Source organism: Ciona intestinalis, chromosome 5, assembly GCF_000224145.3.
Source record: "Ciona intestinalis chromosome 5, KH, whole genome shotgun sequence".
Taxonomy (NCBI): domain Eukaryota; kingdom Metazoa; phylum Chordata; class Ascidiacea; order Phlebobranchia; family Cionidae; genus Ciona; species Ciona intestinalis.
In genome coordinates this window covers 1,851,468-1,875,676 of record NC_020170.2, presented here as the reverse complement: position 1 = coordinate 1,875,676, position 24,209 = coordinate 1,851,468, and the positions used below count along the sequence as shown (strand labels likewise).

Sequence of the window (24,209 nt, the reverse complement as noted above, 5' to 3'; positions counted from 1 at the left end):
TAAATGTGTCATAAACATTTCATCATTTAGTTAAAATTCTCCGTAATGTACGCTTTGAGATTCAATCATGTTTTTGCAGTTTTTTTGTAAAATATTTATTTACTTTTAAAAACAGTAATTATATATATTCTTTTTTCAACATGTTTTTATCCATCTTCTGACACCTATATAGGTCATAAATGCGACCTAAATATGATGTCGATCATTGTTAACAAAGTAATAATTACCAAGAGCTCTTTTAAACTTAATAATATGTCTGACATCAACCTCAATACAAGCATATACATATAATTTTAATCCGGAAAAAAACTGTCAAATTGTTTGTGCCATTTTTATATTTATCATTTTTAATTTATATTTTGCTCTGTTCCTCTACCTAGTGGTAGAAGAAGCAATTGCAGCTTGGAAGGAGAAGAAGGGGGAAGATTTAAAAGAAGAGGAAGATATTTACACATCAACAAAGATCGAGATTCCTAATGTTGATGATCAAGAAAGTTTCCAGGTGAATTTCGTTTCCACTTTTTCCTGGTTAAAGAAATATTACAGTTATATGAACATTTTGTTAATCGATATGTTTACATTTTCCCAAAGCTTTTGTGGGAAAGTATTCCATTAGTAAATAAAACGTAGACACTATGCAGTATCTATTAACATTTTTTATTTATATCTTCCCTAATAGCGAAGGTCATATTATTTTTAAAAAAACGAATAGATGGTAATTAACAAAAAACGACATCCACGCTATTAATAAAAGATATGGAAAAGAACGTCAGTTAACGATGAACTCGCATTGAGTTGTTAGATAGAACTAAATAAGGCAAGTTAATATAGTAGGGAGGGGGAAGATGGGACACCTTTGGTACACAATATCTAAATATCCTGTTCGTGTTTTAAACAGCAGGTAACAACGGTCTATGGGAGTCGGGGCGACACGCTTTTATAATTTATTGAATATTTTTTGTTTACTACCAAATAGAACGAGGCAATAGAATGAAAGGGTGTCCCACCCAACAACTAACAGTGGTTTATAGGAGCCGTGAGCTTACGGTTTAATATTTCTTTAAATGTTATTTGTTTACTAACGAATGGGACAAGAAATAAAGTAAAAAGGTGTCCATCTTTCCCCTCCCTACTATAAGAATTTGGTGGGAAAGCGTAAGTAACGACTTTTTATGTATTTTAGTTCCGAGAGGTCCAAACGCAAGAAGGGGCTCGGCCGTTCGTAGCTCACGTCCCTGTTCCCACGCAACATGACGTAGAAGAAGCTCTTCTTAAACGGAAGAAAATGGAATTACTGGAAAGATACGCGAGTGAAACGTTGCAAGCACAAAGTGCTGAAGCAAGGACATTAATGGGCGTATGATAAGAACGGGTTGCTATTGGCCAGTTGTTGTTAATGGCGGACAGTAATGTCCGTATTATGGAACCCGGGATGTTGCCTTTATTTTTGTACATCACGTTTAAACTCATTGTATAATAAACGAATACTAAAATAAACGATCATCGCAGGGTACAGTGTGGTATTTGTGTAAACATCATTTATGTAAAATGTGAATAAATGACTGCGAGTCATTTATCCTCAGTCGGCGGGGCATCGACAAATAAATCACTGTAATTTGTAGCTTTGTTGGTAATTATTTTATACGGATTTTTTACAATGGAAGATACGTCTGGCCTCAAACCGGTAACTTCTTGACAAGAGACAGACTAAAAAAACTCTGTCGGTGACTATTGCCATTTTCTGGCAACTTAACGAATTATTAAGGGTGTAGGCGGTAATGGTATTGTGTAACGTGTCGTGAGGATACGATTTTATAATTCTTTGAATGTACCTTGTTTACCACCAATGGGGCGAGAAAATGGAATATAAAGGTGTCCCATCTTCCCCACCCTATTATACTATGACTGATCGTCGTGGCAAATTTGCGCTAAACAAACATGATATGTCCATCAAGTTTATAATTAGTGTTCCTCATCTCATCGTTAACGAGCAGCAATACATAATGCATACTTTAAATTGCTCCGTTGGTATCTTTGTAATAACAGTTATATTGGACAAATCGCTGTCGATGCGCCGGGTTTGCCGCTTCTTTTCCCCGCGGGATCTCGCACAATTCCCGGGGCTTACGAATGCCAATAATTGAGCGATATTGCTTGCCGTTTGATTTTAATGAGCGCCTAACAAGATCCCAGAGCATGACATACGTCACTGGCTTCCATATAATGATTGATGTGGCGAAGGGCCAACTACTGCAGGGCCAAATTAGTGCGTATTTTTGTTTGTTATGTATGTATAGATTTTCTGTGTCTCCGCTATAAAAACACGCGTTCGTAGCAGCATGGTAATAGAAAGAATTGACGGTAGAGTCCAATCAAATGCAAAGTTATATGTTTTCAGTTGTAACCGATAAGTACAAACATAGAGTAGGGTGGGAAAGATGGGACACATATATAGCACGTAATATCCGAATATCCTGATCGTGTTTTAAACAGCAGGTAACAACGGTCTATGGGAGTCGGGGCGACACGCTTTTATAATTTATTGAATATTTTTTGTTTACTACCAAATGGGACGAGGCAATAGAATGAAAGGGTGTCCCACCTTTCCCCACTCTACTATATAACAAAATATGCAACAGGCATACTTGGAAAAACAGGGATCAGATGCCACAAAACACGTATAACAGACAAAAGCAATCTTAATTTTCGTAACACCAGATTGTAACTGTGTTTCATTACACAGGAGTCGTACTTCTCCACGAGCACCAGCAGACCAGGGTTAGATTCACCGAATATATTACAGTTTTAGAAAAAATAACTAGAATATTTAAAGTGAGTACAAACAGAGGGTAAATATTGAATTGTTGAATCGATAAACAGACGTATATGTACTTATTAGCATATTATAATTTGGGTTAACATGGTCTATTTGTTCGTCCGATAGTATAGTAAACAAAGAATATTTACAAAACTACATAACCGTAACTTTACGGTTCTAAACGAGTGTTTTTATTTGTTAAAACGCAATCAGAAAATAATGGGTTTTAGTACTATAACGGTATCCCATCTTACCCCACAGTATTATATTAATAGTCTTTAAAAGGCTTGTACAATGATGATGTATTTCTCTTTAATACTCGGTAATTCGGTGCTTCAATATACAGTAATTCTAATGTTCAAGCCTCCCCTTCGTGTAAAGGTAATTGTTTGGAATTACGGACATCTGCCTTGAAGAATTTAAAATCGTTAAGTCGAGTTTAGTTTAAGTGTATAGGTGCTTGAGGAGCTAATGCGTGAAATTAAATCCACACCTTGTAATTGCTTTTCAATGGGACTATTTTAACATTCATTAGACTGTACCGCAGTGGGGAATAATATGTTTTAGAAATTGCTGCTTTTTAAGCAATTTTTGTGTTGTGTCGGACGTGGAGTCAGTTTTATTGCGGCAATTGTCGTAAGAGTTGATTGAATAGGTTTACAGCGCCTTAATATATACATTTGACTTTGGTCGATTGACCAATTGTTTAATTGTAATGATTGCATTTACAATGTTGGTATTGATCGCTAAGTCATTGCTGCGGTGTTTTTATATCAGGGGTTATAGTCACAATGCGGATTTCTAACTTTGCCATTAATCTGATTGGATGTTTGCGAGGATAAGCATGATGTATAGCGAAGTGTACAGCAGGTAAAACGATACATATTTAGTTAGTACTTTAAAATTAGTAGTTGGTTTTGCTTCTCAAATTTAGTCGTTATATAGTGGTGTGTGGGAAGATGGGACACCTTCAGCACATAATATCCAAATATCTCGACCATGTTTTAAACAAATAATAACGGTCTATTAGAGTCGTGAGGATACGGTTTTATATTTCTTTGAATGTTTTTTGTTTACTACAATGCGGGACGAGAAAATAGTATGAAAAGGTGTCCCATCTTCCCCCATCCTACTATAGTAATAATTTTAATTATTCAATTGTAAAAAAAAACAGCTGTAAAAAAACAGTTAAGAATCTTAATTCTGTATGAGTGGGGTCGTACGCCAAAAGGCAGCCAAGTAGGGACCTGAGATTTACGCCAGTGTTCTGGCATATCACGCGTACATATATAATCGCATATGCGCCCATACTTGATGCATGTTGGTTTCGCTTTCTTTGTTTTTCGTTACTCTACAAACGATGCTACCAAAACATATGTGTCACATCCCATCGTTCAATAAACATGAGCCGGTGTCAAATTACAGGTGACTGATATCCGTTTAAAACGTGTTTTGATCCAAATGACACCAACGTAAGTCGATTCGACATGATTACAAGTCGATTCGGCGTGTACTGCGCGACAAATGACAAGAACTTAAACGCCGGCCGAGATCTACACGTCGCTTGGGACGAAACAGGTTGCCAGCTACGTCTGGGAATTTAATTATTCCGACATTTTTACCACAAGTTGCTTACGAAACAGACGTTATACGTCCAGGGTGATATTACCTTTGACCGGCGTTTCTCTGCCGAGCTGTCTCATTAGCCCTGATAGCCAGCAGAAGAGAATGAACACATAGGTCAACTAATATAGATTGTTTCCTATATATGCAGTATGTAAATCCAGGGTTTGTGTTATATATATATCTAGTTTGTCTGAGACGCGGATACTACAATGCGTTTATACGACATTTTGCGTTTGAGGTTGAGTTTTAGCAAAGAGTTTTTAGTAATAACACCTAGATACGTTAAAAAATTATCAAATACAGAGCGAAAAATTTTACAAATACAGAGCGAAAGACTGCGCACAAATTAAATCTGACAGCAAATGCGAACCAGTAATTCGAAGTTGATGTAAAAACTAAATTTAGTCGTAGTGCTTCTGACAGTGAACAGTAACTTTACTTCAGTAGTATACGGTAACATATTCCCGGAACCTGCATATACAGTAGTTTCATTCTATTTTCTTGTGGCAGTTGGTAGAAAACAAAGGAAATTTTAAAAAAATATAAAACTGTATCCTCACGACTCCAATCGACCGTTATTTACTTTAAAACATGATCGGGATATTTAAATATTATTTGCTGAAGGTGTCCCATCTTACCCCAGGCTACTATACCAATATTTTAAACCGTAGAAGTGTAGTAACACACCCGCAAAGATAAATTCTTTATAAGTAGATCGGGGGAAGACGGGACACATTTAGCACATAATATCCTGATCGTGTTTTGAACAATTAACAACGGACTATGGGAGCCGTGAGGATAAGGTTTTATAATTCTTTGAATGTTCTTTGTTTACTACTAAATGGGACAGAAAAACAAATTCAAAAAGTGTCCCATCTCCCCCCACCCTACTGTACTACTCTTAGAAAGTATTGTACTCGATCGCTTTTGTCTTTAAGTTAATTGCGTCCGGTGTATGAGATTCAGGGTGTAGAACAAGGCCGAGTTATATAATTCACCTTGCGCTTCATGTTCCTCGTTAAGCGCTACCCACTTTTATACTGATTTCATTAATTTTTAATAGAAATCGCATAGAAAGGGGGCACCACTGGTGAATCAGTCCACTTTTAATGTTCCTTATATACTATACCATAGTTTATTTATATGGGAGATCAGTTTTAACGACGCACCGTGTATCAGGTTTAAAGTAAGATATAGTGTACGTTCTACCGCGGCAAAATGGGATTGAAATGGCCCTGTCATTTAAGTTGTAAATCGGATCTGGCTATATTATATATATATATACAAGTCGCTGAATTAATTGCACAGAAAATTGTTCCGTATGTCGCCATGTCAACTATTGTGTGGTGAAATTAGGCCACGCTGTATTAGTTTCAAAGTCAATGAAATGTATTGTCATAATGGTAGTCACGTCCTTAGTTTTAACTTGTATGCTTTGTTTTATTTATATCAAGGTGTTGGTGTAGAATTAGAATCTAAAACTGTGCTTTAACAAGAGAGATATACATGTGTTTGAAAGCGATTTAGTCATGACAGATTAAGATTTTCTGACATTTTTTGGATGATTCGTTAGCCAGCAAGTGTTATCGTTTTGTTTATCGGCGAGTACAAGCGGTACATGATGGCAAGCCATAACTGTGTTCATGGGCACGCCAGGATTCCAAGACACACTGCTGTACAACAATGTGAACGATTCAGAAGAGGCAAACAAAATATAAATAGGGTTGAGCAACGGTTAGTGCAGCCTGTTCCGAAAATGCCAAATTTCGTTCTTCATCATAATGGAAAAGTATACAACCTGCGCCCGCGGGGTGCTATATCCATGCATGCGAGTCAATGGCGCCATGGGAATTGTAAGTGCCCGGTTAATCCAGCCAGGACGCACTACGCTCGGCCCTCTAATAGAGAAGCGCCCGTCAGCCGCTCCGACGCTTGTCATAACTCCAAGTTCGCCGCCGGTAGAGGCTTACCGATGCAGGTTGTTAAGATCGAGTCAGACGCCACTTCTCTGCCGGAAAACGGCGATCTGAAGCTGGTCAGATTCCAACGTCGGGCTCGTTTTCTCCGACAGAATAGCGACGAAGTTTGCTGGAGAAATTTACAAGAACAACGACAATTGCAACGGTATGTTATTGTACATCTGTTGAACTTTAAATTTATAAAAAATATTGCTTTTAAAATTAAAATATCATTTTTTTACAAAACATGTAGTTCTCGATGATATTCTAGTCGCCCTCGTAGTACGATTTAAATTCTAGTAATACTATAATATCGGCGCCAGCAATGTAGTAAACGTCTAAAATAACATTACGACTAACTTCAATAAGAAAATCTTGTTTAAAGGTACAACTCTATCCGTCTGTTAAAACAAATGCATTCTAACAAATGTAAACTGGTGTTGTGATGGTTTTTAACTTATGTATATCATAAGCCCATCGAATATTATCGGATTCCTATCATTACCGGGCAAGCTTTTCAACTTGAAGCTTTCATAAATCAATTGATTCAATAAACTTGGATTGCTATTTAATTTACAAACCTTATCGATTACCAAAAGTGTTTCCGAACCAAAAGCAACTTTGTTTGGTCACGTAACCGGGATAATGTTTTAGACAAAAAAACTTTGTTTAAGTTTATTTTCCAGTTAAGTTAATGTTAATTATAAGCTCACTTATGATTAAGGTGACGGTCGAGACTTATTTTGCAAGAAAGTGTTTCCATTTTTTTCGCAGTGTATTAACTTATGAGTGTTATTCTTATTTTTTTTAATACATTTTGGAGCATTATTGTAAAATGTTAATTTTTTTACATGGAAACACTGCTATTTTCCACTTCGGTTTAAAGCGCGCGTTAGGAATTGTCCTTCTTCGGACTTTTCGATCTTTTCCTTCTTACGTCACTATCGCTTAACGTCTCGGTGTAGAAAGGGCCGAGTAAGATACGCAGCACGTCTTGATTCCAGAAAAGACATGGAAACTCTTTTTAGCGAATACCACGTTTCGAAAGTAATTGATAGCACAACAGAGTGAGAGTATAGCAACGTCTTTTTAGTTGAGATGGAGTTTTTCTTCTGTGAAAGCGATAAAAAAGCATTAATACTTAAACCTATGCTATGGTATGCGAGGCATCAATTTTTAATTCAGCTTTGTTTTAATGAGTAGACCCGTTTGCATGAAATGCGAAATTGGTAAGGTGATATCACTTCAGTTAATAAAGACCTTCATGTACATCAGCTAGTTAGTGCTGTTGTAGTACCTTGTAACTTGGCAAAGCTTTTAGCACATGTTCGGTTACGCGTGGGTGTTTTTGCCAACTAATGAATAATTGAAATCGAGACTTAAACCTGTGGTAGCACAACATCGGTGTATGGAGCTTTGTTGGACAATGTTTGCAAGCGTAGAATTCAAATATTTCTGTCAGTCATGTTATTAAAACTGCATGTGTGGTTGAGTGGTTCAATTTTCAAAGGCCATCGCTGCGTTTAATTGTTCTCAATTTGCGTATAGATCGTTTTACTTATACCGTAAAAGACAGGCGCTGTTTATGTTAGATCGCTATCATTCACCGGACATATTATAACTACTAATTAAAAATCATTAAAAATGTATATGTTTTGTCTGTGAAATTATGAAGTCTGCGTTTTAAAGCCCGACCGGTTTAGGTAATATTTATATTATTCTTCATACAGCGGGGTGGGGATAGATGTTACAGCATTTCATTCATCTCTTTTCTCGGCCCAATTGGTGGTAAACAAAAAAAGTTAAAGAATTATAAAACCGCATCCTTACGGCTCTCATAGACTGGGGTTATTGACTTAAAACACGATCAGGATATTTGGATATTATGTGTAAAATGTGTCCCATCTTCCCCCACCCAACTATGTATTCACATAATGGGTTTATGTAAATAGGCGCGAGGTAAACTATATGTCGAGTCATGTAATATAAAGCTGTGTTGTTACGGTTATTTATGTTTGGCAATATGACATGTGTCATACAAAAAGGCAGATTAGTTAAGGTACCTATACACATATATATTTATATATAAGTTAAACAGGTTGCTCAATTTTTGCATGTTAATATCTGAATACTATTTTTTGTGTATGTATATAATCATATGTCGTCTATGAAAATTAATAAACCGTTTTACATTTTTTTCAGAGCTCAAAATCTGCGAGCTCGAACTTTTCGCAGGGCGAAGAGCGAATCAAGTAGTGAACCTGTTTCTCATGTCGGGGTGATTCCCGCAACACGTCGGTGCAGACCTTCAAAGAAAGAAAGAGCAGAACAGCGATCTTTCCGCTTAAAACGCTGGACCCAAACTCCTGACGATTCCAGCTTTGCCTCCATTCTGGATGCTTCGATTCCAGGCAGTAAAACTTCGACCCAGTCTTCCGAGTGGTTTGAATCTTCATCGTTTGGTGTGGAACTGTCCGACAGAAAAGGCGTTGAAGCAGTTGTGAGAGCAAGGAACAACGTGGCTAAGATAGCCGCGGCAATGGCAGCAATGTCACAAGTTGCGAACAAATCGAAAATAAAGAAATCGGACAGCGGCGTTTGGTGCGAAAAATCCCCTGAAGCTGAGCAGAACACGGGTTCGAATACAGCAGCTCAAACTGTATCTGAGGGAGCTGAATTAAAGCAGGTTTTAACGCCTCCGAAAGACCAACCAAACACTTGTAATTCAAACACACTGCAGCAGACTGAAGATCACATAACGACATCAGTGACGGAGGTTAAAACAGTGGCAATGGAGAACTCAGGTATAAAGTAGGCTGTGGTATTAGAATTATATAGATATTTTTTTATTCAAATGTCGACGTGTTTTAGAGTCATCAGTTAACAGTTATAATATATGATTCTGTAAATATTTTTTAGAATTATATAGATACTTTTTTTACTCAAATGTCGACGAGAGTTACGGTTAACAGTTCTATATGATTCTGTATAATACTTCTAGCCAATCTAGCGTATACCACTTAAATAGACGTATAAAAGTAAAAATAAAACATTCACTGTTTTACCCAAACCGCTGCTTTTTTGTGTTCAACTACACACTAAGAAAATACTATTGTTTCAAAGTAGGTCCATTAGCAAGTTGATTTTTACATCTCTTTATTATTCAATATGCCTTATCATTTTATACCAATGTTTAGAAGATTTGAATTCTGTAAGAACCGACATCGAGACGACGGCGCCTTGTTGTCCATGTTGTAAAACGCAAATCAGTGAACCAGCAGTCAATCATGCAGCAAGCAGTCCACCAAGTTCGAAAGTTGCACAAAATCTTTCGATTATTGAAACTGATGCACACACACAAATCCCAACGACATCCCGTTATACAACAATATGCGATAAGTCAAGTTCAACCAGCGAGTTTCAGCGCCACCAAGCGACGAGTAATGGAGCCATTCATAGAAATCAAGTCGACCATTTTCGAAATGATGTAACTACAGTTAGGCCTGACTACGCGACGACTAACTTTCGGTCCCAAACAGGCAACGTTACAGATCAAACCGCTTACGCCGTGGAAAGACATACGACTGAAAGAGGATATGGTGTAACAAACACATATGATAAAAGGCATCATTTCCAAAACGTCAACCGACCTCCACCACCAGTGCCGTACTGTGACAGTCACATGAGTGCCCTTGCTCGAATATGTGGGTGTTGCGGCGACGACGAGTATTCACAAAACTCAGCTTCAAAGGCATATTCCTATTACCCGTACGGTACGGGGGGTTTCACTCCATTAGTGAGCCCAGCTTTCCCTCAAATCCCTGGGAATGCTCAAATGTGCGACTGTGACTGTCCAGAATGTGTCAAGTACCTTCGGAGGCTCAAAGATTACCAGAAGATGAAAGGATTAAAAGGCCTCACATCCACACAACAACCTATCTCACGATCCAATCGTAAGTTTACAGTTTCGCATGGAACTGAAACTGGCAGTTTTGGAACAACTTTCACAAATTACTCCGGGTGAGCGTTTTATAACATGATGTATTGTATAGTATGGTGAAGGAAGACAGGATACCTTTAGCACATATTATCTAAATATCCCGATCATGTTTTAAACAATAAACAATGGTCTATTGGAGTGGTGGGAATACGGTTTTAATTATTAAATGTTTCTTATTTACCACCAAATGGGACGAGGGAAAATAATGAAAAGTTGTCCCATCTTCCCCCACCCATCTACGTTATATAAGGTAGTACAGAAAACATAGGATTTAAATTTTAGGTGCTAATGGTTCCCCAGCTTACACCCCGCAGTTACGGTTATAATACATTTGGTCGCATATACAAAGGCCAATTTGTTTTAAATAAATAGTGTAAATTAATTAGCGTAATTTCTAAAATTATCAAATATTATTCTAAATTACTAAATAGCCATTTCAACGTAAAGGAAACGACTTTATACTTTAAGTTGATTATTATGCAGTAAGTTATCATCCATAACTTTGTTTGTCAATATGAATTTGGGATCAGATAGATAAAATAATTGACTTCGATCCGCGGACTTGTATTTATAAAAAGATTCACTGAGTAGAGTGAAGGACAATTGGATTAGTCTATACATCGTGTCGATAAATCAATTGCATCAGTTGTTCTCGTAGCTCAGACTTCTAAAATTAATTGAGGCCATTTCAATTTCAGTTATTCATTTTATTTTATGGACGTATGGTGTTTACGTCTATTTAAATGCTTGCAAAAACTTAATTAACTTCTGTATGTTATGGTTGGGGTAAAATAGTACATATTTTTAGTCTGTTTTTTCGTCCCATTTGGTATACGATAAACCATTTACAGATTTATAGTAGAGTGGGGAAGATGGGACACCTTTATCACATAAAATCCAAATATCCCGATCTTTGTTTTGTAAAATCAACAATTAATGGTCTATGGGAGTCGTGAGGGTACGGTGTTATATTTCTTTAAATGTTTTTTGTTTATTATCAAATGGGATGAGAAAACAGAATAAAAAGGTGTCTCATCTCTCCCCACTCTACTATATAACCGTATCTTAGCACTCCAAAACAGCTTTGTTAATTTTTAAAAGCATAGTTAAGAAGTATAATATATTATTTACTTACGGCATCCATTTTACCCGCACATTACCTTACGATAAATTTACTATATAGAGTCTTTGGGACACTTTTTCTCTGTTTCCGTTGTTTTGATGGCAAAGACAGCGATACCTTGAGTTCCGGTGGATCAGATACTGGAAACGATAGTGGCGACGACGGCGAAGAAGAAGGGGGTATGTTAATACCGTATCGTATCCCCATAAATTTATTCAATAATTACTTAACACGGCCGTTGCCCCGGCCAAATTGTATGTCTGAGTTACGTTCATATGAAATATTAATGTGACTGCTATCTTATTATGCGCTTAACCGGGCATCACTTTACAACCCCCATTACTCTAACTATTTCAAAGCACAAAGTAATAGGTGAATGTATAATGTATGGTATTCTATATATTGTAGCATATTTTGTATTATCTTAATTGATACCCATTTTATAATGTACGGTGGAAGTCTTTTAATTTTATCGTGTAAGACACATTCTACCAAAACGTGTTATACTTGGTTCACAAGCGGGTACACAATTTATAATAATAGTACTGTCTGTGGGGTGAGATGAGACATACTTAGCACCTAATCCCATATTTCCTCATGGTGTATTGATCAGTTCAAAACGCTCTTTTAGAGACGCGTGGCTATACGGTTTTATAATCATGTTAATATACTCTTTGTTTACTACTATAAAAATAGGAGAAAAAGAGAAAGAAAACATATACTAACAACTGCATGCTTTGGTCTATTGTTTAATGAACCGTATTAGAACCTTTAAGTCGAATGTTGTTTTGCCCGAACCGTCTTCCGCTCGTTAATTACTGATTACTCGCCGCATTCCGCCTGCTCAAGTCAAATCCCATGCGCCTTGCAATGTGTTAGTGGTTGGATTGAGGACGTATTAGTTTGGTTGTGGGAATGCCTTTCTGTGTTTGCTGATTAAGACAGTTAACATCAGTTGTGTATACTGTGTTTTATAAATACCCATAAACTTTCAGAAGCAACATACATACAGTGTGTGTTAGACAGAAACACATTGTTTGTTACGTGTAAGTATATATGTGTACTAATAAAACACATCATGTGTTGAAACATAAATTCTGTGTAGGCAGAAACACATTGGGTGTGCTGTGTTTTAGAAGATTGTGTGTTAAAACCATCAATTTACAACCTGTATGAAGTTTACCTGATGCATTACACAGAAATTAGTTAAAGTAATATATTTTACACATTACATGCAGAAGGATATGTGGAACACGGTGATGGGGTAAGTGTGGATGGAGATTCGGATGGCGGAGACTCTGGGAGCGATTCTGGTGGTGAAGTTAGTATGAACAGTGCAGAATTATTTGATGATGCAAACAACATGTTTGATATCAAGTAAGGCAACAACAACGCTTTTTAATAGATTTTTTTTATAGTTTTTATTCATGTTTTTTAACGGCTTTGGTGTCAATTCTTTTACTTTCGTTTTTTAATTGGCTTCAGTTATCGTATTGAAAGAGATGAATAAAATCATATAAATAGTACACTTTGGTAAGAAAGAATACCATTAGCACCTAAATACCATATTTCCTGATTTTGTTTTTAACAATTAAAAATTTTGATCAGGATATTGGTATATTATGTGCCAAAGATCTCCCGTATTCCCCCACCCTACAATTATTAACAGCGGTCTATTGGAGTCGTGAGGATACAGTTTTATAATTCTTTGAATGTCGTTGTTTACTACCAAAAATGACGACAAAATAGAGTAAAAAGTTGGCCTATCTTCACTCACCCTACTATCACATAATACCTACTGGTTATAATATACATTAAACTTCTTCATCAGAACTGCTCTCGGAGAAGGAGAAGATTCAGATGGAGGACCCGGTTCCAACGGATCAGATTGCTCCGACTCACTAACTGAACTCCGCTCCCGGAGCAAAAAAGGGTCCGGGAGCTCGGATGAAGGGGAAGAGGAATCAGAGATGACACAAGATGAGGATGACTTTATGGACTCGTGGGAATCACTTGCTATATTGGAACGAGAATAAGGATTGTCCAGTAACTGCAGGACATTGAAATCTGATGTTTTCAGTTTAAAGTTCATGATAATTTTTCGTGTCAGCATAATACATGAAATATTTGTTCGTGTTATGAGGTACGCTACTTTTAACTTTTAGAAAAATTACATCGGTGCTTTTATCATGTTGCAGCATTTCTCCGAATCTGTATTTCCACTATTGCAGTTAACGAAGTAACTCCTTCAAAATAATTTAAGTTTTACTTGTTTTGCAAATATACGTGAAGTAATAAAAACTGCATTATATGCGAAATTTGCTAAAATAAAGATATTTTAATGAAATATTTGATGCTTTAAATAAGTTTATATTAAACATGGTCGCCATTATATGCTATCTATGTTAACCTAGTTCTTATGAACGCTTAGCGTATGTGGTAATACTTTTAAACCTTTCATTTTTAGGTGATTGTTTTTCTTTATGGTTGACAACTTAGACAACCCAAATTGACCACTGAATTGGAGCAAATTTAAGCGTCTTGCCCAAGAACACACTCACACACAATATTAGCAGCGAAGTATAAAAGAGCTTTACTGCATGTTAGACACGCATTTCACCCGGTTAAGTTTAAAATAATGAGAATCTGAAATGAGGTTTGGTATATTTTACCATGTGTAATGCGTGTAATAGAGAACATTTAGCCGCGTATATAAGCTTTACAAGGCCACATAAAAAAAATATATATATAAAAAGGCGCGTTTACAAATGCCATAACTTTACACAGTGCGTTTAAAATCACGTGATACAACATGCTGGTTTGGAGACGAACGCTTAAACTTTTTATACCTTCGCCAGCCAAGTACGAATAACAGCAACACAAACAGCACAGTGTAAAATCTTTGGTACGTAAGGAACTTATAATAATATTCCTTGTGTATCAACATTTTAGTAACAATAGCATGTACAATTTCGCTGAACCGCCTTGGTGCTAGACATTCTTTAGTTTCTTCAAGAAACCACCAATCAAATAACGAGTTTACTATTCTAGTCGGCCGTCTACCGGTTTCTTTTTCCACCGCGTCATCATGATGCAGCATATAGCACAACTGGCAAAATCCTGTGACGTCATAATTTAATATGTCGCCTCTTTTGCGCTTTAAAGTTGGAGGCGGCTGGTTTCTCCATTGAAAGTACTTAATATATTCGCTGGTGTGTCGTTCGAGGTATAGAATATGCTTCACCAATGCTTTGGGTGAGGAGTAGTCTTCTACAAATATAAAGGACCCTACAGGAAGAAGTGTTTCCACATCTGAACGAAGGGGGCCCCAGATTACAGGTACTACTCCTGAACGAAGTGCATTCCACCAAATCTGTTTGTAGTGCCGAAGTGTTTTGATTATGGAAAGTATAAGAATATAGCACACGTTAATATGTTGTACTACTGCACCATGTACCAATGTAGTGCATAAACTACTTTGTTCGGAATAGGTAGATTAACATATTATAGGGTGGGGTCAGATGGGACACTGTATTATTCTATTTTCTCGTCCTATTTTGTAGTAAACCAAGAACATTCAAAGAATTATAAAACCGTATCCTCACAACTTCTACAAACCGGTGTTAATTGTTTAAAACACGATTAGGATATTTGGATATTATGTGCTAAAGGTGGGGTAACCGTAAGGTAGGATACTGTTAGCAATAGCAACTAAATCTTGTCGTTCTTCAGCGTGTTTCGACAATTTATAACGCTCTTAGAGATTCGCACGACTATGGTTATACAATTCTGTAAACATTATTTGTTATGCCTGGTAGCAACAACAGTATAATCATAACCATAAGCACACATATATATAGTACCGTGGGGGAAGACTTATTTTACGATTATTTACCTTTTCCGTCATATAGTCCCTGCAATGATATGAATTCTCCAACGAAAAATAAAACTTATATTCCGATAAGACTTCAGGAAGGTCCGTCCATCCGCCTGGCAAACGATGCCCCAAACAACCGCCGAATATTTCAACTGGAAGTCCTGCTTCTAACAGCTGTAACATCATTTGTAATCGAAATCCAGCACCTGTGAATCACTTAGTTAACGAACTGCCACTGTTGGTATTATTTTTAGGTTTAATGTCTAAAACACCTATTTCCTGATTGTATTTTACTGTATAGTAAGGTGGGGAAGATGGGACACCTTCAGTCACATATTATCAAAATATCCTGATCGTGTTTTAAATAATTATCCACGGTATATGGAAAACAAAGGAATACAGTTTTATGATTCTTTGAATGTTCTTTGTTTACAACCAAATGGGACAAATAGGATGAAAATAGGACGAAAAGATGTCCCATCTTCCCCCCCCCCCCACTACTATAGATTAGTTACAGTATAGCCTATATTTTTGAAGTGCATAATCTACCTTTTGTGTACATGCAATTGCCGGCAGCCCAAGCAATTAACTTCGTTTTGCTTGCAAGCAAGAGATCAACGTTTTTAAGTTGTTGGTTTTTCTGTATAGCTTGGTTAACTTCCCATAAAGTTGAATACGGAAAGTAAACGTCTGAGTCTCTTCTGTAGGAAATGAAATACATTGGTAATATTTCATACACTATTAGTAACTAATCTTTTGTGGTGTATAAGTTTGTATAATACTGTGATACCGTTAGCATACAATATTTTTAACAAATAACAACGCTTTTTTAAAATCTTGATAATACGGTTATTAAGTTCTGTAAATATCAATTTACTACAAATAGGATAACATTTTTCTAACATTCTTCTCCATTTAATCGTTGTTTCAGTATGTGTACATGACCTGTTTACCAACAGATCCATTACGTGACGCATCGTCGCTTAATATAAAAAGCTCTACGCCGCTGTAAATTAGCGCAAAGTTGCTCTGCAATTTGTTTCAGGGCTTTGTTTCTTTAGTACTTTGCCTTTGAAAGGGAGCCTGACAAACGATTAAGTGTTTTGTATTTTGAAAGCAGGTTTGTGAGTATCATATTACATTTAGTTTATAGTTGATAATTCGCATTCGTTTCTGTTCCATTTGGAGCAATATGTAAAGGATATTATACGAGCATTGGAACCATTCATAAAAAGGTAAGATTTAATGTCAATTTATAATCTGTACACATTGTATAAGTCATTTTTATTAATAAAGTAAATCTTGTTATTACTGGAAAAATACGAATCGTCAAACGAAAGTGGTTCGAATGTCACCTTTTCGTTCTAACAACAGTCGTTACAGCACGTGCGTTCTTTTTTATATAAATATACGAGTAACCAAGCAGAAGCGCGGAAGAAAATAATTAGGTCAACGTAATACTATAGCATGTACTTTATAGTTAGTGTAAATCAAGCCTGATAACTCGTAAGCTGGCACGGCGTCGAAAATTATTTAAACAATAAATGAAGGATTGTAACCTGCTTTTTCTCGCGTAGCCGGAAAACGACATTCGTTATAACAGCACGGGTGTTCTGTTTTTTACACCTCGTGCCAACTTACGAGTTACCATGAGTGCAACTGTGTGGGGATTGTTTTTTTTGGATTTAAAACGAACTGTAACGATCTGTTATCAGGTGATAATAGTTAAGATACATAAAAACGTAATATATACAGTTCTTTCCCAAAGGTTCATAACAATTTACTTAGTCAATATAATTAACAAACTGACTTTTTCTCACCTGTACGTCATAGTCATGTTAAATTCTTTGTCGAAATATTTGAGATGACCGATATCATTGTTATACATAGTTTGTGGCGATTCTTGGTTCGTCCAAACATAAAGTTGGTTTGTAGAACTGCAAATTAAATGATGTCGTTAAGTAATATTTAGTGCTAAATGTCTTTAATGAATAAATGACGCTTATTTACCCTCGCATGGTGGGCAACGATGGTCATAATACCACGAATGTTTTGTTTCATACACCTTTTCCCGCTTACGAAGTACTAACGTATGTAACTTTATGGATGATTGTGTTTTAATTTTTTTTTCATGTATATATGACTGACACTTTAGACAACCCGGTAGGGTTAATGGATTAGAGAAGATCTTCGTTCCTTTTTATTTTTACTTGTCTAAAGACACACCGCTAATAATGCTGATATCAGCATCGAGCGTCGAACCCGAAGCCTCTGGACTATAGGCGCGCTATAACCATGCTGTGCCAAAGCACCCGGCAGATTACTAAATACTGAACATGGCACACAAATTCTAACCTTCGCGGTCGCATGGGCTGTTTTTTCCGCATTCCACTGAAATGATAAACAACTGCTGCTGCTTCGCTCCGTCGGCTTGTGTTATAATTAACTTCACAATTCCCGCATTTTTCTGTATCGAGAAACATTCCCGATTCGTTACCCCCAATAAACGCTTGTATTGCCGGATCGTCCAGCAGAATAAATTTTTTTTCCAAAACCTAAAATATTACAAATAGTTTAAATTTATTACATTTGCTGCAACGCTATTTTTTATTGACTTCTCTTGCATGCTGCTATAAAATTACAAAATACCTCATTAAACTAAATGTACGTATATACTAAAAAAAAACTTTAATTACATTGTATAATGCGGCAAGAGAGGAATTTTCATTCACATTCCCGCCCTAAAGAAAGAACATTTAAAGCGTTATAAACCTAATTCTTTAAAACATGATCAAAATATTCGGATATTAAGTCTTAGAGGTATTCCGTCTTCCCCCACCCTACTATATAACCGTATAGCTTCACGGTTCTTCAAAACAAACATTGTTTAAAACACGACTAGAAATAATTTAGGTTCTAACTGTATCCCATCTCACCTCAAATTGCTATGCATGTATAAGTATAGTAGGGTGTGGGGAAGATGGGACGCCTTTTCAATCTATTTTCTCCTCCAATTTTGTAGTAAACAAACTTTCAACGATTTTTTATAAAACTTTATCCTCACGGCTCCCATAGATCGTTGTTATTGTTTAAAATACGATTAGGATATTTGGTTATTATGTGTGAAAGGTGTCCCATCTTCCCCCACCCTACTATATGTCAATAACGAAACGGTATATGGCAGTTTTACCTTATAACAAACATTAATTTACGACCCCCTAACATATAACATAGTCGTATAATAATATAATCTCACTTTCTGATCAACAATTTCTTTTAATTTCTCTTTGTTGCTCAGAGCTGTTGTTTCCATGGGGTACAAACGGTCATCTTTAGTGGCTTGCACGTTTTCTTCATAGTTCGGCATACGCCCATCAATCGACCAATCATTATATTGAGGCCACTTCCACCACGGTGTTTTATTATCAGGGTAATGCTTTATACTGCTGAAGTATATCCGGTAGTTCGCAAGATAGACGAAGAGGTAAATCATAAACCAAACGTCGAACCATCGAATAACAAAGTTTAGGACTTTATTAAAACAAGCCGGCAAATGTACCATCTTATTTTTGTTTCACCCAGGCGGTAATTTACATCTTAACTGCAAAACATATTTTACATGTTATAGTAGGGTGGGGGAAGATGGGACACCTTTTCATTCTATTTTCCCGTCCAATTTGGTAGTAAACAAAAAACGTTTACAGAATTATAAAACCATATTCTTACGACTCCCAAAGACTGTTGTTAATTGTTTAAAACATGATCAGGATATTTTGCTATTATGTGTCAAAGTTGTCCCATCTTCCCCCACCATACTATAATTATAAATATAGTAGTGTAGGGCAAGATGAGACATGTTTCCATACCATTTTTTGCTCCCTTTCTTTTCCAATTTGGTAGTTAACAAAGAATTTTTATACAGAACAATATGACCGCAACCAAGCTATTCTAAAAGAGCGTTGTTAAATGTTCAAAACAAAAACAGTAAATTAGAAATTTAGGTGTTATCTCATCTTACCCCACAATAATATACTAAACTTTACATTATGTTGTAGGGAACAGTAAGTAGCACTGTTTGAACAGTTTATAGATAAAAAGGCCTATACAAACTTATTGATACGTATTATATACGTAACGGCTATGTGCCCTATTCATGCAACCCAGTAATATAGCTAAGACTGTGTGCTTTCTTTAAGCTGTAGAATCCCTGTATTGTAGTCTGAACAATAACACCGTACCGTTACTACAGCGTTCTGCTCTGATTACATTGAAAAAGAGTCACCTAAACGTTATGCTTTGTTTTGAAAATAACGTAATCAAACACCGATAAACAATTACTATTTTACATAAAAGTGTAATTTTCACCTAAATTCAAGTTACTCAAACAAATCACCCTGCCTTAACAATTTCACGTGTTGCGTCTGAGTAAGCAACGAACTGAACCGTACCAAACGCGAAACAATTTCAAACGTTATCCGTTTCCGCTGGTGATTTTAAACTGTATTTTCTAGGCTTGACGTTGGTGTTTCAAAGCTGTGCTCTTTTTCTAGGTCGAAATGTAAAATTTAAATTAAACTTAACCGTCGCGAAGTATGAAGCTGTACAAATAGACTGTCAAAACTTATAACCGAACAGAACACCCAACGAAAATCCTCACCACCTCAACTCCTAGATGAGTCAATTGTTACGACACAATGGTGTTTGCGCAGAACCAAACCACAATGGACGAAAGGTCCCCTTTTGTAAGCAATCTCTTCCGTGTTTTGTTCACCAGCACGCCGTCCCTCATAAACACAACACGCAATAAAATATATGACCACTAGTCTAAGTCTAGGCAGTTTGGGCCAGATTTATAAATTATTTCGGTTTATTTTTATTGTTGATAAATACCATTCACACGAACATATGCTGTACTGTGGGGTAGGATGAATACCGTTAGCACCGAACTCCTATATTTCGCACTAGTGACTAATTAATAGTCTTTTGTAATCTTTGCGTATAAGATAGAGGGGTATTGCTACAACCTTACTAAACAGAACTTAACTTCGTTTCCTTAACTAAACTTAGTGCACAACTGTTCAGTTTACTATGCAAATTTACTTTAACCATGCAAACATTTAGGTGTTCATTCTATATAGTAGGGTGCGGGAAGATGGTACACCTCATAGTAAACAAAGAACATTCAAAGTATTTTAAAACCATATCCTCACGACTCTGAAAGAGCGTTATTATTTGTTTAAAATACGATTACTGTATTTGGTTAATATGTGCTAAAGGTGCCTCATCTTCACCCCCAACGCTCCTACCCTACTATATACAGTTGTTTTCAGTTAACGATAGTAACTTTCTTACCGTGTACCTATTTTAGCAATAGCACAATATTTTCTACTTTAGGACTGCGAAAATATGCGCTACTGCAGAGACAGTTTTAAAAGTAACACACTCAACAAATGTAAACAAAAACAGGCTAAGTTAGTAATACCATTGTTCACTGTCACAAATTTCCGCATATTTCTGCACGTATTTACAAAGTGAAATAAATATGTTCCATGTTATCCATTTTATCACTATGGTCTCAATGGAATGTCAGTGATAAAATAAATCGTATAACTGAGTAAAAGGGTTATAGATTTTATTGGCCCTTTTTGAATGTTTGATTGAAATTTTAATACCGAGTCTTTTGAAATGGCCACTCCTATATAAATGGCACTGATAAGAGCGATGGTCAATATAGACATTTGTTTAACTATCTGTGTGTCTTGATAGGCTCGCGTATGAATAACAAAAGATTCTTTTTTAATATTAGTTTCTTTGTTTGACACGGAAGTATTTTATATGGTTGTTCACTGCAATATCAACAGTCTTATTTTAACATCTCCATACGATGCCTAATATTTTTTAATTCGTCATTAATTTAAAAGTGCAGGCTAGTTTTAGCCATCGCAACAACATACAAATTTACTTGAAGATTTAAGCATACTTTTTCTATCATTGTAGGTAATGAGCGCTTGTTAAAACCCTGTGATCTCTAATGTAACGTATAGAGACGTGTTTAAAATGGTAGAATACTTCCGTATTGCTTTCTGTTAAGGAACTAAAAAAACAGACTACGCACCATAAGGTAGTGCATATGGTGCACAGTATTAGACTAGTGTTATATAGTTGGTTGGAGTTATATAAACACGTTTTCATTCTTTTACAATCTTACATCGTTCCATCTGGTGGTAAACAAAGAATATTTATAGAATTGTACAACCGTATCTTCGCGACTCTAAAATGAGCGTTCTAAATTGTTCAAAATACGATTTAGGAAATATAAGATTTAGCTGCTAAAGGTATTTTACCTTACCCAACAGCAGTACTATGTCCCGCCGCTGCTTTCCATATACGCTTTTAACATTTGGCGTTTGGTGGTTTTGTCATTATTTTCCGTATTTTTCTTTGTTTAATATTTCTGCGACTTTGGTTACCGTATAACTGACAAAACTAAAGTTGCGGTATATTACATACAAAACTTAAAGTAAGACTGTATAGAGAGTATCGTATAGGGTAAGATTAGATATTTTAACACATTATATTAAAACATCCTGATCGTTTTTTAAACAATGGTCTATTGAAGTCGTTAAGATACGATTTTATAATTTTTTGAATGCTATTCTTTTTTACTACTTAATTGAAAGAGAAATTAGAATAGTGTTCCATCTTGCCTCACCTTACTATATTGATTACGAACCAGTAGAGTTGCTGAACTGCTCTTAGTTGTTTACAAAGCCTATTTCATTTTGTTCTCAAACTGCAACAAAAGTATGCTCTCAATTTATCAACGCTTCCGTTGGAACATATGTTTCAGTAAAGCCCATGTCGTCTCAATGTTTATCACATACGATAACGACCTATTTTATTGTTTTATAAAAAAATGATTCTCAATACAATCTGCCAATAATTGACTATACTGAAAAATATTATTGTTATAAATACGCGCCACGTAAAAATCGGCACAACTTAGAACTCCTCTGCTAAGGTATATAGGTATTTACTTTTGCTAACATGAAGTAAGCGAAGACTCCTACATTTCTTCGGCATATGTCACAAACTAACTTCTGATCATTCATTACACTATCCACCATATAGTATTTCTTTTCACGGTCCTGAAGTATTTCCTTATAAAAATTTGAGACCTTTCTTTCCAGTACAGTACCGCCTATAGCTAAGGTTCTTTGTACACAACCACGCGAAAGCATCCGATAAATTACTCATATCCTAAAGTGTGCACATAGATTTCATACAGTTCCCTTTGTTCTTGTTGTCTTTGTTTGCAACAACCGTTTCCGCATTAATAAAACCTCGTGCCTACTCAAATCAAAGCACTACATATTGATAGACTTTGAAACGAATGTTTAGATTTTAAACCGCGAACAATTAGCAAAAATTCACTATTTAATTCTGACATTTAATTTTTTAAGAGCAGGACTTTTCTCTATTGAAACTTGATAATTGTCGACGGATTTTTTAATTTGACCGATTCAATTATCGAAATTTGTTTTTTTGCAGTACTATAAAAAAAACTGACGATAGCTTATATTTGGCAGAGAATATAATCTACTCCCTTCCACAAGTAAGAAGGGGATCGGACGCTTTTTAATTCCATATTTTCTCATCCCGTTTGGTAGTAAACAAACAACATTCAGAGAATATAAAACCGTATTTCTACGACTCCCACGGACCGTCGTTAATTGTTTAAAACACGATGAGGATATTTAGATCTGTGCTAAAAGTGTCCCATCTTACCCAACAGTACTATATGGTGTTTATTAAAAAAATGTTTCAGTTTCGATTATTCAAATAATGAGGTATAAGAGAACTGCTTTCAATACGTCCCGCTTTAATTGTATTAGTTTAAACTGTTGTCCAGCAAATCAAAGTTTTATATTTATTTTCTTTTTATTAGAGATGTCGGTGGAAGAGTTATGAGTTAATATGTGGATTTTTGCAGAGCCATAGAAATAAAAAAATGTTTGGTAATGTAAATAGAAGCTGTTTTACGCCTTTCCACAAAAGAAAATCGCAAATAAAACTCAACAAGTTCGTTTAAATTCATTGCGAAAGTCACCGCTTTTGCTCTATTTTGAACACACACAGACGGCAGTTGGACTACTCGGTGTTTTTACGACTCTGGATTTTTGTACCCGCAATTTTAGAATTCGCTCTCTTGTTTTGTTTATTTTTTACCCTTTCTATGTTTTTGTGACGTCATATGTTATTAATTTTTCGAGAACTCCAGTACTCCACAATAAAGAATTCTCGGTCAAGTAAGTGAAAGTTATTTTGATTTAGAAATGTAGATATTGAAACCTAGAATGTAATAACAGACACCCAAACTTGTAATGACGTTATTAGGAAATCTAAACATACAAAATTTAAAGTTAGATTTGTTTTCAAAATAACGCCTTTCGGGTATTTTCTAAACAAAAGGAAAATTGAATGTAAACGCTAACGCATAAGTTTAGGCAAATCCCGTCCGTCTTACAAAACTATAGGTGCTAGTGAAGAATCTCCCCCCCCCCACACCTTATTTGCTAACCACTAACCCCTAGGATAGGTGTTGATGGTTAGAGGGCTAGTGGTTTTGTGGTTATAGGGGTTAGGAAATAAGGTGGGAGGAAGACTCTTCACTAGCACCTTAAAATGTTCAATATAAAACGTACATGTTATTCTTAATTGAGTTTTTTTTTATTTTTTTGCTTATTTCACTGTTTGTATCACATGTAATAATATTGCTATAAGTTTAGCTCTAATAGTTAAATAGG

At 35.9% G+C, this 24,209-nt stretch overlaps 3 protein-coding genes across 4 annotated transcripts; 2 read left to right on the top strand and 1 right to left on the bottom strand.

Moving 5' to 3' along the window:
• Positions 1–179: 179 nt before the first annotated feature.
• On the top strand, positions 180–1,513 carry LOC113474265 (pre-mRNA-splicing factor ISY1 homolog). The gene is made up of 3 exons (XM_026834642.1): positions 180–207; positions 279–502; positions 1,184–1,513. Exons 1-3 carry the CDS (start codon positions 180–182, stop codon positions 1,361–1,363), a joined length of 432 nt encoding a protein of 143 aa, XP_026690443.1. The 3' UTR covers positions 1,364–1,513.
• A 4,381-nt stretch (positions 1,514–5,894) lies between these two features.
• On the top strand, positions 5,895–13,874 carry LOC100179559. Its single transcript, XM_002119365.5, has 6 exons — positions 5,895–6,568; positions 8,605–9,206; positions 9,600–10,422; positions 11,586–11,704; positions 12,764–12,902; positions 13,357–13,874. Exons 1-6 carry the CDS (start codon positions 6,063–6,065, stop codon positions 13,559–13,561), a joined length of 2,394 nt encoding a protein of 797 aa, XP_002119401.3. The 5' UTR covers positions 5,895–6,062; the 3' UTR covers positions 13,562–13,874.
• Positions 13,875–14,172: 298 nt separating this feature from the next.
• LOC100177216 (alpha-(1,3)-fucosyltransferase 6) lies at positions 14,173–22,352 on the bottom strand. Of its 2 annotated transcripts, none has more exons than XM_018811880.2 (7): positions 22,115–22,352; positions 18,659–19,003; positions 17,758–17,957; positions 17,223–17,339; positions 15,952–16,103; positions 15,421–15,608; positions 14,173–14,898 (listed from the first exon to the last, which is right to left on the bottom strand). In XM_018811880.2, exons 2-7 carry the CDS (start codon positions 18,962–18,964, stop codon positions 14,305–14,307), a joined length of 1,557 nt encoding a protein of 518 aa, XP_018667425.1. In that variant the 5' UTR covers positions 18,965–19,003; positions 22,115–22,352; the 3' UTR covers positions 14,173–14,304. The 2 variants fall into 2 exon arrangements, with proteins under 2 accessions (XP_018667425.1, XP_026690257.1); XM_026834456.1 differs by lacking the exon at positions 22,115–22,352 and adding an exon at positions 19,269–19,694 and having other exon boundaries at positions 14,224–14,898.
• Between the last annotated feature and the right edge of the window lie 1,857 nt (positions 22,353–24,209).

Excerpts from the sequence above, each read along its gene's own strand:
- LOC100177216 (XM_018811880.2), bottom strand. The coding sequence starts at position 18,964 with ATGGTACATTTGCCGGCTTGTTTTAATAAAGTCCTAAACTTTGTTATT. Across the intron at positions 17,340-17,757 it reads CAGCCCATGCGACCGCGAAG|TTCTACAAACCAACTTTATG; the intron begins GTTAGAATTTGT and ends TTTAATTTGCAG. Across the intron at positions 15,609-15,951 it reads CAATTGCATGTACACAAAAG|GTGCTGGATTTCGATTACAA; the intron begins GTAGATTATGCA and ends AGTGATTCACAG.
- LOC100179559 (XM_002119365.5), top strand. The coding sequence starts at position 6,063 with ATGATGGCAAGCCATAACTGTGTTCATGGGCACGCCAGGATTCCAAGA. Across the intron at positions 11,705-12,763 it reads CGACGGCGAAGAAGAAGGGG|AAGGATATGTGGAACACGGT; the intron begins GTATGTTAATAC and ends CATTACATGCAG. Across the intron at positions 12,903-13,356 it reads AACAACATGTTTGATATCAA|AACTGCTCTCGGAGAAGGAG; the intron begins GTAAGGCAACAA and ends CTTCTTCATCAG.
- LOC113474265 (XM_026834642.1), top strand. The coding sequence starts at position 180 with ATGCGACCTAAATATGATGTCGATCATT. Across the intron at positions 208-278 it reads TAAATATGATGTCGATCATT|CATATACATATAATTTTAAT; the intron begins GTTAACAAAGTA and ends CCTCAATACAAG. Across the intron at positions 503-1,183 it reads ATGATCAAGAAAGTTTCCAG|TTCCGAGAGGTCCAAACGCA; the intron begins GTGAATTTCGTT and ends TATGTATTTTAG.